Below are 17,709 nucleotides of genomic sequence, written 5' to 3'. Positions count from 1 at the left end.
TAGTCCAGTGTCCAGAGAGCTACAGGTTTCCCACTCTTTATAGAGGAGAAACAGACTGGCCTGAAGTAGACCATCAGGGTGGAAAGTGAAACTGGCCTCCCTTCCAGGTGAGGGAGCTGAAGGCTACAAAGAGATGGAAATGTATCAGGAGGACCACAAAACCCAAAGGGCCACCTCTCCCCACACAAGCCAACTCTGACCCTGCAGTCTTCATCAGAAGACCTTCCCTGAGGAAGGAGTGAAGGTTGACCACATGAGAACAAGCCTTTTCAGTGGTGGCCCCACTGTGGAATGCTCTCCTTGGGGAGACCCAAGATGCCAGACTAAGGCCTTTTTGTTCGCCTAGGCCATTGGTTCATTAATGTTGCTTCCTATGGTGGTCATCTGTCAAGGCTGGAGTCAAATACAGGTCAGCACAAAGAAGCAGAGTTGTTGGCGAAGTTTACTCTTTGTCAAGGAAACAGCATACAACTCGGCAACACTTTCGGTGGGTCTTCCCCCTGTAGGGCAGTTCGTGAACTGAAGGTCCCTGCCTTCCATCCCTTCTAAGGCTCCACCTCTCCTGGATGTTTCCCAAGCAGTCTCAAACTGCATCTGTGCACCTCTGACCTTCGTTCAGCTCTTCTCATTACTCTGCATGTTCTTGGAGACCAGGAAGGAGCTTCTTACAGCAGGAGAGGCAGACTCTTGGAATTCTCCAGCAGCCTTGTGACCCACCTCTGCACTGCTTCAGCCTCAGAGTCTGAACTGCTCCCTGTCACAGGCTCTTCCTGCTCAGTAAACCCTGTTGCCCCATCAGCTTCCAACACCACCTCCTCCCAATCTTCTCCCTCCGACCTCTCCTCTGTGTCCCACCACCAATCCCTGGGCTCTGAGCCTTCCTCCTCTGGGGTTTCCCTTGAGGGTTCCCTGGCTCGTACCTCCCACCACTCCTCTTCACCCAGCCAGTCCCTGACATCTTCTAGGAGGGGTGTGTGGGACTTGCCCTTGTTGGGCGAACATGCTAGGTGCTTTGCAATGCCCACTGCTATAAAATAAACATCTAGGTTAGCTCAGTTGCTTAGCATGTGGTGCTGTGATAATGCCAAGGTTGCAGGTTCTATCAGACAACTGCATATTCTTGCATTGATGATCCTTGGGGTACATTCCAAATCTACAATTCTATGATTCTAGGTCCAAATTGCTATTTACTTCTTGTATTCCACCTTGTCAAGTCGCTTATCGTTTCCAATACGTTTCCGAGCACAATTCAAAGTGTTGGTGCTGACCTTGAAAGCCCTAAACGGCCTCGGTCCAGTATATCTGAAGGAGTGTGTCCACCTCCATTGTTCTGCCCGGACACTGAGGTCCAGCGCCAAGGACCTTCTGGTGGTTCCCTCACTGTGAGAAGCAAAGCTACAGGGAACCAGGCAGAGGGCCTTCTTGGTAGTGGCGCCCGCCCTGTGGAACGCCCTCCCACCAGATGTCAAAGAGATAAACAACTACCTGACATTTGGAAGACATCTGGAGGCAGCCCTGTTCAGGGAAGTTTTTAATGTGTGACATTTTAATGTATTTTTAATCTTTGTTGGAAGCTGCCCAGAGTGGCTGGGGAAACCCAACCAGATGGGCAGGGTACAAATAACAAATTATATTGTTGTTGTTGTTGTACAAAGCAACAGATAATTCATCACGATCATACTATAAAAACATGTGCTCATCTTGTGACGGGACAATATGATGTCTTCTCGCTAGGGTGAGCCCGGAGTCCCAGGACCTCCAGGGGCACAAGGCATCCAGGGTATCCGTGGCAACCCCGGGACCCCCGGGTCGCAGGGGGAGAGAGGTGCCCCAGGCCCACCTGGAATTCCAGGGCAAAAGGTAGGTGATCAACAGTTGGGTGTGGCGACAGCCCATTGGCCAAGCGATTCAGGGAACTGACTCAAACGCAGGGAGCGGAGGTGGATTACGGAAGCTCCTCCAAGCTTCTCAAAGCTACTTCATAAGCTGCTGAAAGGGACCCTCTGGAACTCTTGAGATGAACGATCCAAACTAAGCGCCATGACGCTCTGCCATTTAATATCCTCTCCATCAGAATTGCCGTATAAATCAAGCCTTGGCTGCTCCTGAGAACATCGGGAGAGCCCTGTTGGGCAGAGCAAAGGCCCAGCTAGTCCAACCGGCAGTTTCTGGGTCAGCGTTCTTAACTTCGCAGCACGACAAGCTTTATAGAGCCATTATTATTTGTTCAACATGAACATTACCGTATTTATTAGATTTCTAGGGAGCCGAAACTGGAAGCCAGGTTTTCCAGACATGCCTCTGCTTCTGGTTCTAGGGCGAGAGCTCAGTAGGTTAGAGCGTGGTGCTGATAACGCCACGGTTTCAGGTTCGATCCCCGTATGGGACAGCTGCCTATTCCTGCTTTGTAGGGGATTGGACTAGATGATCCTCAAGGTCCCTTCTAACTCCACAATTCTTTGATTTCAGCTACGCCATGATAAGGCTACTCCTTAGTCTAACACAGTGGTTCCTGAAGTGGGTGGTAGCACCCCCTGGGGGGTCAATGAGATTACCTGGGGGGGGCGTGCTAAGAGGCAAGGGGGTGCCAGGGGATGTTGGAGGTGCGCATGGCAATCAGGCTTCGAAAAGCTGGTGTCGTGGTCATCCATTTTGTTGAAGTAGTTTCAATTGGGTTTCAAATAAATGTGCGGCTAATTGTTACTGCAGGGTAACAATTGTTACAGGGTAACAATTGTTACAGTAGTAACAATTGTTACTACTAATTGTTACAGGGACGCTGGTGGCGTTGTGGGTTAAACCACAGAGCCTAGGACTTGCCGATCAGAAGGTCACGGTTCGAATCCCCGCGACGGGGTGAGCTCCCGTTGCTCGGTCCCAGCTCCTGCCAACCTAGCAGTTCGAAAGCACGTCAAAGTGCAAGTAGATAAATAGGTACCACTCCAGCGGGAAGGTAAACGGCGTTTCCATGCACTGCTCTGGTTTGCCGGAAGCGGCTTAGTCATGCTGGCCACATGACCCGGAAGCTGTACACCGGCTCCCTCGGCCAATAAAGCGAGATGAGCACTGCAACCCCAGAGTCGGTCACGACTGGACCTAATGGTCAGGGGTCCCTTTACCTTTAACTTAATTGTTACTGCTTCAGATTTCGACGTGTTACACTCATTCAGTGGATTATACAAACCACCATTCTGAGTAATGCTTTTTATAAGTTAAGTTAGGGGGCACTAGGGATGAGTTTATGGAACCAAGCGGGTGGCGGCCCAAAAATATTTGGGAATGGCTGGACTCCAACACATATTGTTGTTGTTGGCACCCATCTGTCTCAAGAGACAATGAAGGAGAGCAGCTTTGAGGGTGAAGCCAAACCATTGAAGAATCACAGCGCCTGCTGTGGCTGTAGAGACCTATACAGGAGAGGTATGTTTTGTTGCAGCTGGGGCAAAGGAAGGCGTCCGGTTGTGCTGCTGCGGATGCACCAGGGCATTTCTTCTCTCTGCGCTCCTCCCAGCAGTCATTCCTCCTCCAGTCACTGCTGTGGATTCACAACCTGATTGTCTGTCTCCAGGCAACTGCGGTCGTCTGCAAAGTATTCCCACATGGTGGAGTTGATGTTGCCAACTTCCATGTCCTGTTTGCGGACATCTTTGTAGCACAGAGTGGCAGTGCCAAATTACCAAACAGGCAGAGGAGGCCCCACGCATTTTCCTGGCCCCGCGACAACCGCTCAAAGTGAATGAATGAATTTATTATTTCGGTCACAGACCAGTTGCAGCCCACATGCAATATCAAGGAAGTCATAAAACACGATAGGGATACATTTGAATTTGCAATTAGGTGTAACAGGTACCTATTTATCTACTTGCACTTTGACGTGCTTTTGAACTGCTATGTTGGCAGGAGCAGGGACCAAACAATGGGAGCTCACCCCGTCGCGGAGATTTGAACCGCCGACCTTCCGATCGGCAAGCCCTAGGCTCTGTGGTTTAACCCAGAGCACCACCTGCGTCCCTGATACAGATATAGCAACAGTTAAATATACAGTGGTACCTCGGGTTAAGTACTTAATTCGTTCCAGAGGTCCGTACTTAACCTGAAACTGTTCTTAACCTGAAGCACCACTTTAGCTAATGGGGCCTCCTGCTGCTGCCACACCGCCAGAGCACAATTTCTGATCTTATCCTGAAGCAAAGTTCTTAACCTGAAGCACTATTTCTGGGTTAGCGGAGTCTGTAACCTGAAGCATATGTAACCTGAAGTGTATGTAACCCAGGTACCACTGTGTGTGTGTGTGTGTGTGTGTGTGTATCTATCTATCTAAACTTAGTCACTAACATATAACCTAAAATTATCACCGCTCAAAGCAATACTGATTTGATCTTGTGGGCTGGTGAAATCAAAAACGTATTAGGAGATCATTTGCAAGCTGCCCCCCGCCCCTGATTTTGACTGCCTAGGGGCCTCCACAGGGTTTAATTTGGCACCGCAGAGTGGGTCTGCCAACAGGCCAGGTGCCTGAAGCCAGTTCCCCATAGAGCACATCCTTGGGGATCCTGCCCTCTTCCATTCTGTGGACGTGGCCAAGCTAGCGTGGAAGTTGTGACTCTTAACAGATACATATCGCAGCAAAAGCTCTAATCACATTGCCGTATTTTTCGCTCCATAAGACACACTTTTTTCCTCCTAAAAAGTAAGGGGAAATGGCTGTGCGTCTTATGGAGTGAATGTGTGGTCCCTGGAGCCGAATTGCCCAGGGGCAAAAAGCAGATCGTGCTTTTTTTTTTAGAAAGAGGGAAGGGGGTGTTGAAAGGAAGCCGCTGAGCAGCTGATTGGCACGTGATCGGGAGGGAGATAAGGGACGTGATAAAGGAGGCTGCCTGAGAGGGGGGAGGTAAAAGCATATGGATCCTCAGTATTTTTGCATTGGGTCACCCCAAATTCACCATCAGATCACACAGCATGTCCATGGCTACAGCCTGCACCAAAAAATCACGCATCCGCTGTTTCATGGAGCCGCAATGGCGCAAAAACGTGGTTACAAAGCACAGATCCACACGGATTCTCAGGATTTTTGCACTGGGCTACCCCAAACTCATCGTCAAATCACATATCATATCTGTGGCCACAGCATGAACCACAAAAATCATACATCCACTGTTTCGTTCAGAATAATTTTTTTCTTGTTTTCCTCCTGTAAAAACTAGGCGCATCTTACAGTCAGGTGCGTCTTATGAAGCTAAAAATACGGTATATGCATTGGTTTCTAAAGTGCCCTAAGACTTGTTGTCAGGTTTTCTGCAAAGGCTAGGTTTTGGTGCTCACTTCTGGGTGGGGGAGAAAGTCCTTATGTCCTCGGTGCCTAGGACTGAGTCACACCAAAGTCACCGCTCTGGGATTCACCAAAACGCTGCGATTACCTTCCTAGCCCCTGTCATTTCCAATGCTCTCCCGTCCAGACTTTCCCCTTTAAAAAGCAGGGAGCTCAGACATCTGCAATCCCTCTTGCAAATCCTTGTGTCACTGTGACCTGGACTGGGTGTCCAAAGTGCTTGGAGGACATCACTTGTATGAGTAGACACCTAATGGGCTGTTTCACGGTGACACAGGCAGGATAATCGTTTGTGAGCTTTGCTGCCGAGGTTGCTTTGTTCCTTTGTGCTTCTGTTCCCTGACACTCAGAGAACTGTTTTGCTCCATGCGACTGCGGTTTCTTGGTTCATGCGGCTGCAGGCTCAGTGAATGCATCTGGGCTGCGTTTTGCAGAATGAGATGGAAGTATGTGTAATGTAACTGATATGCTTTTGTGCCTAATTGAACCATTACGTGTAGTGCTGTATATAAGGAAACCATTACGAGCTGGTCTACAGCAGAGGCGGTCTACAGCAGAAATCCTGTTTGTCAGGATACCTGATAATGGTCACTGATTGCATTATCTGGGGGGGTTAATGGGGGTTAATACTTTTAGTTCCTGACTCCAGGTCACAGGCTCACCCTATTCAAACACAAATACGCCCTTAAGACAGGATTTGTAAGCAAAATACAATGGGGAGGCTCTCCATTATTTTCCTCCCTTGCTGCAGAGGAATATTTGAGGTCACTGGGAGAGTCAAAATGATTTCAGAATTGCTTTTCTTACTATTTCAGACACGTGGTTTTTATACTTATGTATGTGAGTGCCTGGCGTGATCTGGTCCATGGGGTCACGAAGAGTCAGACATGACTAAACGACTAAACAACAACAACATGTGTTTGCCTTGTGCATTTATGAACATTTAATTTGTTGTGACCTCTTGGATAATCCAGGAACAAGGGTTGAAGTTGGTACAAAAATGGTATTACACACTTGTAAGGTTATATCATATTACAAAATCTGGAAGTAGGAAATGTGGAGTGATGGGAACGTACAGTCATATGTGGTGGGATTGTCTGTTAGTTAATGAATTCTGGAAACAGATTGGTATCGAAATATCGGGAATTGTGGGTAGGAAGGTGGAAATATCTAAATTAATGGTTCTTATTAGCCTGAGTAGCACTGAGTTAGAAACAAAAGAGGAATGTAAATGGGTAAAATTGATGGTAATTGCAGCCAGACAGGTTATAGCGAGTAATTGGGAAAATGCAAAAGAGCTCGGGGTGAACCAATGGAGGGAAAAATTGAAAAATATTATAATCTTAGAATATCTAACTGTGAAGATACATAAAATGAAAGGGTTTAAGGTCAATGAGAAGGAGGAGGATTGGTTTGAGAAAATATTGAATTATTTGGGCAGGTTTGAACAATTTGGGGCAATTAAAATGTTAAAAGTTTAATAAACCTTATGGAGGGAGGAGTGTTAAGGTATATAGAATTGTACATATGGTTGATTTGAATATGTTATTATTGATTATGTATACCCAATGTATCAGCCACCTGGGGGTTTGTTTTCACTGTTTGTGTTTTGGTGGTAAAAAAAAAGGGGGGGAACGAACATTTAATTTATGTTTGAGACCTTAGAATTTTTAAAACAATCTCTATGCGTTTTTCCAGCGAGAAAAAAGATAAACACCCTCCCGGTTGTGACTAAGGGGACAGAAGCTTTGTTGGGCCAGGGGAAGACCTCAAGGGTGCCATTGCACCCATGGGTGCCCTGTGGGTAGTCCCTGCATTGAAGGGAGTATTAATCCTCCTTCTCTGATATATAACACCTCCTGGTTTTAGGAGAGGCACCCTGCCCATTCTAGTGTTGGTCCCCACATCTTGGTAGCCGTTTGGGTATTTTTCTTTTTGTTCTGCAATAGTCTCATTTTCTCTAAAACCCTTTTTCTCTTTAGGGGGAACATGGCAAGAGAGGAAGGAATGGGTCTACTGGACCAATAGGACCCCCCGGACCCCCAGGACAAGAGGTGCTCAAAAAAGTCTCACCTTTACCTAGGAAATGAGAGTGGAACCAGGGGTGGCCTTCGGTCATCTTTGATAATATGTTGCCCTGAGCAAGGCCGAAATTTGGAGCCTCCTAATGGATCTTCTCAATTATGGATCCTCTCAATTTTGTGGGGGCCCCCAAGCTTGGTGTCCTGGGAGGGGGGAACCACCTGCACCCCACCCTAAATCCTGGTAGAAGAGTCAAGGTCCATAGCTCAGGGCACTTGCTTTCCCTCAGAAGGTGCCAGGGTCAATCACTGGCATCTCTCAGTAGGGCTGGGAATGTCCCCTCTGTACCCTGGAGATCTGCTGCCACCGGATGAAGACCAGCGATGGGGACCCTGTGGCCCTCCACATGTGGACTACAACTCCCATCATCTCTGGTTGCTGGCCATAGTGACCATGGCTGATGGGAGTTGGAGTCTAGCAACATCCTGAAGGCCACATGTTTCTCATTCTGATACTGATGGGCCAATTGTCTTGATGCAGAAGAAGACCTTTGTGTCCAGATGGTCTCTCAGAGGAACTCTTAGTCCTTCGTGGTGCAACTGGGGAGAATTCAGCCCATGACTCTAAGCCTGACCACTCGCAGAGCGTTCATAGGTTGTTGTCCAGTATACCTGAAGGAGTGTCTCCACCCCCATCGTTCTGCCCGGACACTGAGGTCCAGTGCTGAGGGCCTTCTGACGGTTCCCTCCCTGCAAGAAGCCAAGTTACAGGGAACCAGGCAGAGGGCCTTCTCTGTGGTGGCACCTGCCCTGTGGAACGCCCTCCTGTCAGATGTCAAAGAGAGAAACAACTACCAGACTTTTAGAAGATATCTAAAGGCAGCCCTGTTTAGGGAAGCTTTTAATGTTTAATAGACGATTGTATTTTAATATTTTTTTTCCAATTTTTTAAATTGATTTTCCAAAATTTTTAAACAAACAAACAAACAAACAAACATACCCCTTAATTGTACTTAATCCAATCTTAGTAACATTGTTAAGTGACTTCCTCAAATCCCCCTGGCTGAATTTCAGTGTATATCATTGTAACAGTTTTCCAAAACCAATTTTAATATTTTGTTGGAAGCCGCCCAGAGTGGCTGGGGGAACCCAGCCAGATGGGCGGGGTATAAATAATAAATTATTATTATTATTATTATTAGGATAAAAAAGGGAAGAACTATGTATGCTGCCTTAAGCTCCTTTAAGGAAAAGGTGGTAAATAAATGTAGGAAATAAACAAATAAACTCTCTGTGTATTTGGATGTCTAGTAAAACCCCACTGCACTGCATTACAAATACGAACAACAGAGTTCCTTGTCCTGATAAGGAAAAAAGTTTTTTCATCTATTTTCCCCAACTCTTTTTTGCTTCTCAGGGGATGCCTGGTGTCCCTGGGATCAAGGGCAGCAAGGTGAGTCGTGCCTCAGTCCAGGATATCCATACAGCTGGGGGCAGGGGGGCTATTGGTTTGTTTTCATTCTTGTTTTTATTGCAACCCCCTGGTTTCTGTTTGTTTTCCAGGGTGAGGCCGGCCTTGGCAGACTGGGTCCAAGGGGACCACGGGGGCTCCCTGGGCCTCAGGTACGATAGCCTAGTGGTTCCATCACTCGTGGTTCTTTTCACAGAAGCTTCTGCTTTGATTATAAAGGTAAAGGTAAAGGACCCCAGTCGCAGACGACTCTGGGGTTGCAGCGCTCATCTCACTTTACAGGCCGAAGGAGCAGGCATTTGTCCTCAGACAGTTTTCCCAGCTCATGTGGCCAGCATGACTAAGCTGCTTCTGGCGAAACCAGAGCAGCGCATGGAAACGCCGTTTACCTTCCTTCCAGTAAAGGTAAAGGGACCCCTGACCATTAGGTCCAGTCGTGTCTGACTCTGGGGTTGCAGCACTCATCTCGCTTTATTGGCCGAGGGAGCCAGCGTCCAGCTTCCAGGTCATGTGGCCAGCATGACTAAGCTGCTTCTGGCAAACCAGAGCAGCGCACGGAAACGCCGTTTACCTTCCCGCCGGAGCAGTACCTATTTATCTACTTGCACTTGATGTGCTTTCGAACTGCTAGGTTGGCAGGAGCAGGGACCGAGCAACGGGAGCCCACCCCGTCGCGGGGATTCGAACTGCCGACCTTCTGATTGGCAAGTCCTAGGCTCTGTGGTTTAACTCACAGCGCCACCCGCGTCCCCTTCCCACCGGAGTGGTACCTATTTATCTACTTGCACTTGATGTGCTTTCGAACTGCTAGGTTGGCAGGAGCAGGGATCGAGCAACGGGAGCTCACCCCGTCGCGGGGATTTGAACCGCTGACCTTCCGATCGGCAAGCCCAAGAGGCTCAGTGGTTTAGACCACAATGCCACCCGTTTCCCTGCTTTGAATATAGTTACCATCATCATCATCATTATTATTATTTTCCCCAGAACCAGGACTCAAGGCAGCTCAGAAAAATTAAAACAAACATGTGTAAAACACAGATTGTTAAAAATATGCAAGATAAAAGACAAAAGGTAATTAAACTGCAATAGAATGACACGCGCACACACCCCACTCAGCAATGCAGGAATCACAGCAAAATAATCCCTGACAGATGGCCATCCAAACTCAGTTTAAAAACCTCCAATGGCGAAGAGTCCACCACCTTCTGAGGGAGTCTGTTCCGCTGTCAAACAGCCCTAATTAATTATTATTATTATTATTATTATTATTATTATTATTATTATTATATTTATATCCCGCCCTCCCCAGCCAAAGCTGGGCTCAGAGCGGCTAACAACAGTAAAAATAGCACAATTTACATAAAATCACAGTCAATTAATTGAAATACATTATAAAATCAGTTCAGAATCAAATTAATGGCAACCATTGGGCTAGAGTTCTATGAGGATTACCAAAAGAGGGGGTCAGACTGTGCCTTGGCCAAAGGCCAGGCGGAACAGCTCTGTCTTGCAGGCCCTGCGGAAAGACGTCAAGTCCCGCAGGGCCCTAGTCTCTTGTGACAGAGCGTTCCACCATATCAGGGCCACTTACTATAGAATATATTTAAACCACACCCAATTTAAATCGCAGGATGGGAATTGCAGTTTCTTGCTCATAGAGCTACCATTCCAAGCACCCTTAATCCCAGGATTCTTTGGGAGAACTCATTTGCTTTAAATGGGCGTCAGGTGTGATTTAAATGTACGCTGTGGTTCTGACCACAGACGTACACACTGCACGTTTCCAGAAAGTTCTTCCTGATGTTTAGTCAGAATCTCCTTGCTCATAATTTTGAACCCAATGGTTCGCGTCCTCCCCCTGGAGCAGCAGAAAACAGGCTTGCTCCATCTTCCATGTGACTGTCAGGAGTTCAGCCTACACTCGAGAAGGACCCTGGCATAGACACATGCCTGACTCGCATGTTCTCTCCCTCCGGGTCGATCGTTCGGGAGCTTCAAAAGCTTTCTTCAGCCCGAACATCATAGCAACCGATGCCAAGCAACACCGGCACACTTAGGGATCCGCAGAGTTTGCGCATCTTGCGTGACAGACCTCAGCAACTCAGCATTTTGGCTAATCTACTTTATTTACATATACACACACGCGGAGCACTGCAACATGGCTCCCTCTCTCTCTAGCATCAGACAGCAAAGAGAAAAAGAATAAAGGACAATAGTCCCACTGCAAGGAACACAGTAACACGAACATCCTGTCTCCGTCACTTCCCACTCTGTGGATGTTAAGTTGTGGGTGAACATATCAGACGACACAGCGATTCTTCAAACAGCTCTTGTTTATTCACAGGCCAGGACAGAACTGAACTGAAGGGTTCAGTCAGCCTGCTTATATAGAGCTCCAGTACAATGTAACTGTAACAACTTTCTAAAACTATCCAATCACTGAACGTCACTTATTCGATCCCTTATTTGCATAACTATCTACGGTATCCCCCTGCTGGTCCAGGGTGAGAACTTCAGTACATAGCAGTGGAGTCAAAATACATACTGTCATGTGAAAGACAACAATCCCATGACTGCAATCATAGATCAGGAATTCTAACAGTGACAATCCTTCAGATGTTATGTTTGAAGATGGCTATCATAGCAAGTCTCAGTGTTCTCTTGTCCAGGCTAAACATAACCCAGCTCCCTCAAACGTTCCTCATAATTTAGCCCTGAACTTCATTGAAATATGCATGAAGAACTAAGCTCCCCCCGCCCATGTCTTTGCTCAGAGCAAAGCTGCTAAGCAGTCGACACAAAGCCAGGTGCAAGTATTTGATACGTACAAGCAAGCATCTGGCCCTCTCTTGACACTTAGCTTGTAAATGGCACAGTAAAGGCTAATGGGTAAAAGACAGGTGTGCCCAGATGAATTCTAGGCAGAGTTTATGGCTAGATCAATGCACCTAAGGGGCAAAGTGACAGGTGTGTGGAAACTGCAGGACTGGAATGTGGATTTTGGATACCTTGTTTGGTCTGCCCTGGTTGGAGGAGGTTTGCATTGTGTGGTTTCAGTTCTAGCCTGGAAGGAAGCTCATTGCAGAGAGCAAGGACAGGCATGGCGTTGCCCTGTAGGAAGGATGGACCACCTGTGGGCCTTAGTCTAATTTCAGGTGGGGGCAGCCCAGAGGGAGAGAGCCAGGGGACGGCCAAAGCAGTTGAAGCAGTGGAACAAGGAGGGTTCAGGTGATGGCGGGGGGGGGGAGAGAAGAAGGAGGGAGCGATGGGGGATGAAAGAGGGGCGTCAGAGATAAAGAGAAAGAGAGGAGTGAAGGCTGGAAAAGGCACCTCCGGAGGAATACCGGTGTAACTTCTTTTTAACAGGGCGAAGAAGGAATTGTGGGAGTTCGTGGTCCCGTTGGCATGATGGTAAGTGCAAGCTAAGCGTGGCAGAAAATTCAAGACCTGGTTCTTGGTCTGGACCCCACACACATTTGAGAACCCTTAAAGTTTCTCTGTTGCTGAAAATATGGTTGAGTTAAATTTACGTCCCAGAATTTCAGGGTGGTGGGAGATTCTTTGGAATCTCTGCAGCACTTAAGTCCTGATTCTGCCTGGTCTCCTTTGCCCACTTTGCCATAGTTGCTATAGCACAAGTCTTCATGTTCTGCTAAGCTTTCGCCTTTGTTGGAGCAACGTCTGTTCCCCCTATGGAGCTGTCCTATGTGCTGAAGGTCTAGATAAAAAATACCTCAAACTAAAGTCCCATCACTATGATAATGGACACCTTGGTGGAATTCCACTTGGGTATTCCTCACATTCCTATTCTGATGTAGCAAAGATGGATTCCGCTTGCAGCCTTGATCTACTTCTATCTCAGACATTTTTGAAAGAGCTCACTCGTGGGAATTCTTGCTTTTGTGATGATCTCTTCCCTGCATGTTTACAGGGACAGAATGGCCTTTCGGGGCCGAAAGGGGAGAAGGTAAGTAGGCAAATGTTGAATATATATGTTGAGCATCCTCAGTATTTCCAGACCTGGTACCCATGTTTAACTCAAGAATGCATTTGGGGGCCCTGCTTCTCTGGGCGAAGAGGGTTTCAAAGTTGGGGTCTGCTACAGAGAGATACCCACTAACTGATTCCTCGCTATCTGTGCTCCACTTTTCAGAGGTGAGACGTGGGTGAAGGGCCTCATATGATTATCATAGTGTCCACACAGGTCCAAAAGGGAAGAAGTAGTCCTTTAAGCATTGGGGTTCTGTGATGGCCTGGGACTCGGGCTCAGACTCGGAGCCAGAGGAGTCTCAGTCCGCACTGGACCCTCTGCCTCAGGCAGCATCTGAACCAAGTCTGGGCCTGATTCTGAAGAGCCCCAGTCTGCACAGGTTCCCCTGCAACAAGCACCAGCTGGGCCCAGTTGGGCCTGAGCCTGCCCCGGCTCCAGATGTGGGGATTACCTCCTTGCCTTCAGCTAGGCCATCACTTACAGCTGCTCCACTACCAGTTGAGTTAGGAGAGGCTGAGGTGGCCTCTGGGTCTAGTAACCCACCAACATCTCCCGAGAGCAGAGACTCAGGTCTGAGAGAAGGAGAGACCTGAGTACTCGCAGGAGGAGTGCTCGCCTTCAGACGAGACAGGGAGGTGAGTCACCGGGGGATCAGGACCAGCCGTTACCCCATTAGAGATAAAAGGCTGCCAGACCCCGCCCCAGGTTGCGGGAGCAACATTGCTGCTTGCTGGAACCTGCCTGAGACCTGACCTAGCCTGGTTTCCTGCCTTGGCCCTGTCGGACTGACTCCTCGTGGAATCCTTGGATTCGGGACCGGACCTGGACTGCATTGCTCGGGTTAACCCCTGGGCCCAGCACAGGTCCCAAGCTGTATATAGGGCTTTAAAGGTCAAAAACTGCAGTTTCAATTGATCCCAGAAGCTACTATGCAGCCAAGGGAATCAGGTCAGAACTGGATTTACCGTATTTTTTGCACCATAACACTCACTTTTTTCCTCCTAAAAAGTAAGGGGAAATGTCTGTGCGTGTTATGGAGGGAATGCCTACGGGTGGCATGCCTACGGATTTTCCTCCTCTAAAAACTATGTGCTTGTTATGGTCGGGTGCGTGTTATAGAGCGAAAAATACGGTACATGTTCAAAGTTTCCTGTCTTTCACGTTATGCAACTGCAGCCCCCAATCTTCTACACCCGCCCCAAGTACAATGCATTGCATTAATCCAGCCTAGAGATTATCATAGTATAGAGAACTGGAGCAGAGCTACCCATGTCCAGATAAAGTCAACCTGGGACACCGGTCAAAGTTTATAGAAGGTGCTAAGTGCCATGTGGCCTCCAATGTCAACATTGGATCCAAGAGCGCCCCCCAAATCATGCAACTCCTCTTTTGAGGGGATGGGTAGTATGACCCTATCCAGAACAAAACGCATCCCACTCATCTAGTGAGGGGAAAGCACTTGATGGGAGGGTCTCAGTCTTGTCTGTGGTGACTTTCAGTTTCTTATATACCTTCCTGCAATCCTGGCAAGGACCCTGCACAGCTTCCAGTTCCCACAAGGCCGGTGGCACCACCTATCCCGTAGAAAGTAGTCCCCATCACCTTGGCTGTGTGGTCAGTCCTATCTGCCTTGTCTCCTCCCAGCTCAGCTTGTGTGTCTTCCCTGGGTAAGATGTGATCCCCATTCTTGGGAAGGCAGCAGTGCTCACTGAAGCAAAGGAAAGTCATTCATGTTTGTCTGTGGACCTTCCCCAGTCACTGGCCACTGTGCTCCCATGGTATGACGACGGTGGACTCTCTCTTTAAGAACTGGCCAAGGGATTTGGCAATGTGATAGTATTAATGAGGTATTCCTTTGTTTTCATTTACACTCCTCCTCCTTAGGGCGATGTTGGATTTCCTGGGGCCAAAGGAGAAAGGGTAAGCGATGTTTAAAGAGGTCAACACTACAGGGTAATGGGGTAGGTTGAATTGACCCAAACAACTTGCTCTTTCCCCAGCCACTCTGGACGGCTTCCAACTGAATATGAAAAACAATACTGCATCAAACATTAAAAACGTCCCTAAACAGGGCCACCTTCAGTTGTCTTCTAAAAGTCAGGTAGTTGTTTATTTCCTTGACATCTGAAGGGCAGGCACCACTACCGAGAAGGCCCTCTGCCTGGTTGCCTGTAACCTCACTTCTCACAGCAAGGGAACTGCCAGAAGGCCCTCGGAACTGGACCTCAGTGTCCAGGTAGAATGATGGTGGTGGAGACGCTCCTTCAGGTATACTGGGCCGAGGCCATTTAAGGCTTTAAAGGTCAGCACCAACACTTTGAATTGTGCTCAGAAACATACTGGGAGCCAATGTAGGTCTTTCAAGACCGGTGTTATGTGGTCTTGGTGGCCGCTCCCAGTCACCAGTCTAGCTGCCACATTCTGGATTAGTTGTAGTTTCCGGGTCACCTTCAAAGGTAGCCCCACGTAGAGCGCATTGCAGTAGTCCAAGTGGGAGATAACCAGAGCATGCACCACTCTGGTGAGACAGTCTGCGGGCAGGGAGGGTCTCAGCCTGCGTACCAGATACAGCTGGCAGACAGCTGCTCTGGACACAGAGTTGACCTGTGCCTCCATGGACAGCTGTGAGTCCAAAATGACTCCCAGGGCTGCGCACCTAGTCCTTCAGGGGCACAGTTACCCCATTCAGGACCAAGGAGTCCTCCACACCCACCCGCCCCCTGTCCCCCAACTAGGGCATGCACCACTCTGGCAAGACAGTCTGCCATTTGTCTCTGAAGAAATGGGTTTTCAAACCAGCTTGTCTGCCATTGCGACAAATGAATTTCTGATTCTCCCTCACTGGAGGAAGATGCTGTTTCCCAGTCATAAAGGAATGTGTAATGCTCTCTCTGAAGGAAGTGTGAATAGAACATTAGGCAGAAGTGAGTGAATTAAACAGCACAGGAGATGTGATTAAGTTGACAATTTGCCACGGCAGCATTTACTAACCTTTTCCTTTTCTATTCCACATTTGGACTTCCTCCATTCTAACCTTGCCTGCTTCAGTACCAATTAAACATCATTTGCCAGTCTCTTCTATGGAGCCACATAAAGCAAGAATGGTTCATGGATAGTGAGGCAGGAAAAAATTGATTGCGCTTCCATTTTGACGCTCCATTTTCCTTTTCCGAAACAAAACATGAACTGGAAAGCAATGATCCTGTGAATTCACACTGCTCTGAATTTTGTGATGCAGTTTCCCAAACAATGTGTACAAAAATTAATATATTAGGGGGAAGTGTGTGTATAGAAGTGGGGGGGGGGGGGATTTGGCAATAACATTAAAAAATGCACGATATTAGGGGAAATTGCAAAAATGTGCATATTAGCCAAACCTAGAATCATGGAACTGTAGAGCTGGGAGCCCAACCCCTGTGCAATCTAAGAATCACAACTAACCTCCGTACAGCAGTGTGTGTGTGTTGAAAGACACAGGTATTTAAATGATGGTGAGTTTTCTTGAGGACTTTTGAAAAACAGAATGGAAAAAGGAAAAACTGCAAAAAGGCTGAGGAAACGAGAGAAGTGGAAACTGACATATTTGTCCACAAGGAATAGCAGTACATCTATTTATTATAATAGTAATAATAATTTATTATTTATACCCCACCCATCTGGCTGAGTTTCCCCAGCCGCTCTGGGCGGCTCCCAATCGAGTGTTAAAAACAATACAGCATTAAATATTAAAAACTTCCCTAAGCAGGGCTGCCTTCAGATGTCTTTTAAAGATAAGATAGCTGCTTATTTCCTGGTTGTCCAGCTTGCTTGCTTTTTTAATTCAGCTTCAGTTTCAGCTCTGACTCAAGGTGAACTCATAATGCAAAGGCCTTTCTCTTTTCTGTGCTTGAATCATAGGGAGACCCCATGACAACATTTGGACCTCAAGGCTACAAAGGCAACAAAGGTGATCCCGTAAGTTGGGCTTTTTCCTTGCTTTCCGATAGGAGTTTGCTTTCTCCATCGCTCACAGAGATTGGTGTGGGGAGCACCCCTGTTATGTTGGTCTTACACTGCTGATCCCACAAGCTGCTCTCTGTGCCACCACTGAACTTCCTGTCTAGCCAGGTGAGCTAGAATCTTGCCATGTATCAGAGGCTCAGCACAGGTGGAACAATATTTATTTATTTTTTGAAATTTTATTTACAACATAACATAAACCCCCACCCCAATACAGAAATCCACCCTCATTAAACGTGAACATAACATACAATGAGCATAACATACAACAATACAAACAATCAAATAAAAGACTTCCTTTATCCTATATCTGGGCTCCTTGTTTACTTCTTATAAGCTGTTTCCTTTATGAATAATTGTTAAGATTTTTCCAATTATAACTTAAATATCCACAAAGTCTCCTGCAGACATTAATCGAAACAAGTCCAGGTATGTATTTCAGGGCACTGTTTTGTGAAGTATTCTCTGCATTTTCCCCATGCTTTTTGAAATTCTTGTCCAGTGTGATCTCTAATTGCCTCTGTTAATCTAGCCAGTTCAATATACTCTAACAGTTTGTCTTGCCATTCCTTTTTTGTTGGCACAGTTTCTTTTTTTCCAGTTTTTAGCAATTAGGATCTTTGCCGCTCCTGTGGCATAGAGGAATATTTTATGATCTTCTCTTGCTATGCCTGTGTCCGTTATCCCTAGTAGAAAATCTTCTGTATTTTTCATAAAGTTCTACTTAAACATTTTTTTAAGCTCATCATCTACTACATTCCAGAAGCTTTTGATTTTTTCACAGGTCCACCAAACGTGTATAAGTGTCCCCTCTGTTTTACCACACCTCCAGCACAGATTTGTTTTTGTCTTATACGTTTTAGCTATTTTGGTAGGTGTTAAGTACCATCTATAAAAC

General features: G+C 47.1%; 1 protein-coding gene across 1 annotated transcript in view; it reads left to right on the top strand.

Moving 5' to 3' along the window:
• LOC308457810 (uncharacterized protein) overlaps positions 1 to 17,709 on the top strand; it is a 238,705-nt gene that overhangs the window by 165,235 nt on the left and 55,761 nt on the right. The window contains exons 66-73 of the mRNA XM_080971981.1: positions 1,735 to 1,860; positions 7,312 to 7,383; positions 8,768 to 8,803; positions 8,914 to 8,973; positions 12,188 to 12,232; positions 12,753 to 12,788; positions 14,697 to 14,732; positions 16,710 to 16,766. Coding sequence (XP_080828107.1) covers positions 1,735 to 1,860; positions 7,312 to 7,383; positions 8,768 to 8,803; positions 8,914 to 8,973; positions 12,188 to 12,232; positions 12,753 to 12,788; positions 14,697 to 14,732; positions 16,710 to 16,766 — 468 coding nt within the window. The remainder of the gene's footprint in view (positions 1 to 1,734; positions 1,861 to 7,311; positions 7,384 to 8,767; positions 8,804 to 8,913; positions 8,974 to 12,187; positions 12,233 to 12,752; positions 12,789 to 14,696; positions 14,733 to 16,709; positions 16,767 to 17,709) is intronic.

This window comes from Podarcis pityusensis, assembly GCF_964106645.2.
Source record: "Podarcis pityusensis genome assembly, chromosome: 10".
In the NCBI taxonomy this organism is placed as follows: domain Eukaryota; kingdom Metazoa; phylum Chordata; class Lepidosauria; order Squamata; family Lacertidae; genus Podarcis; species Podarcis pityusensis.
Note: the sequence above shows the minus strand (reverse complement) of the source record. Positions and strands in the feature narration are given on the sequence as shown.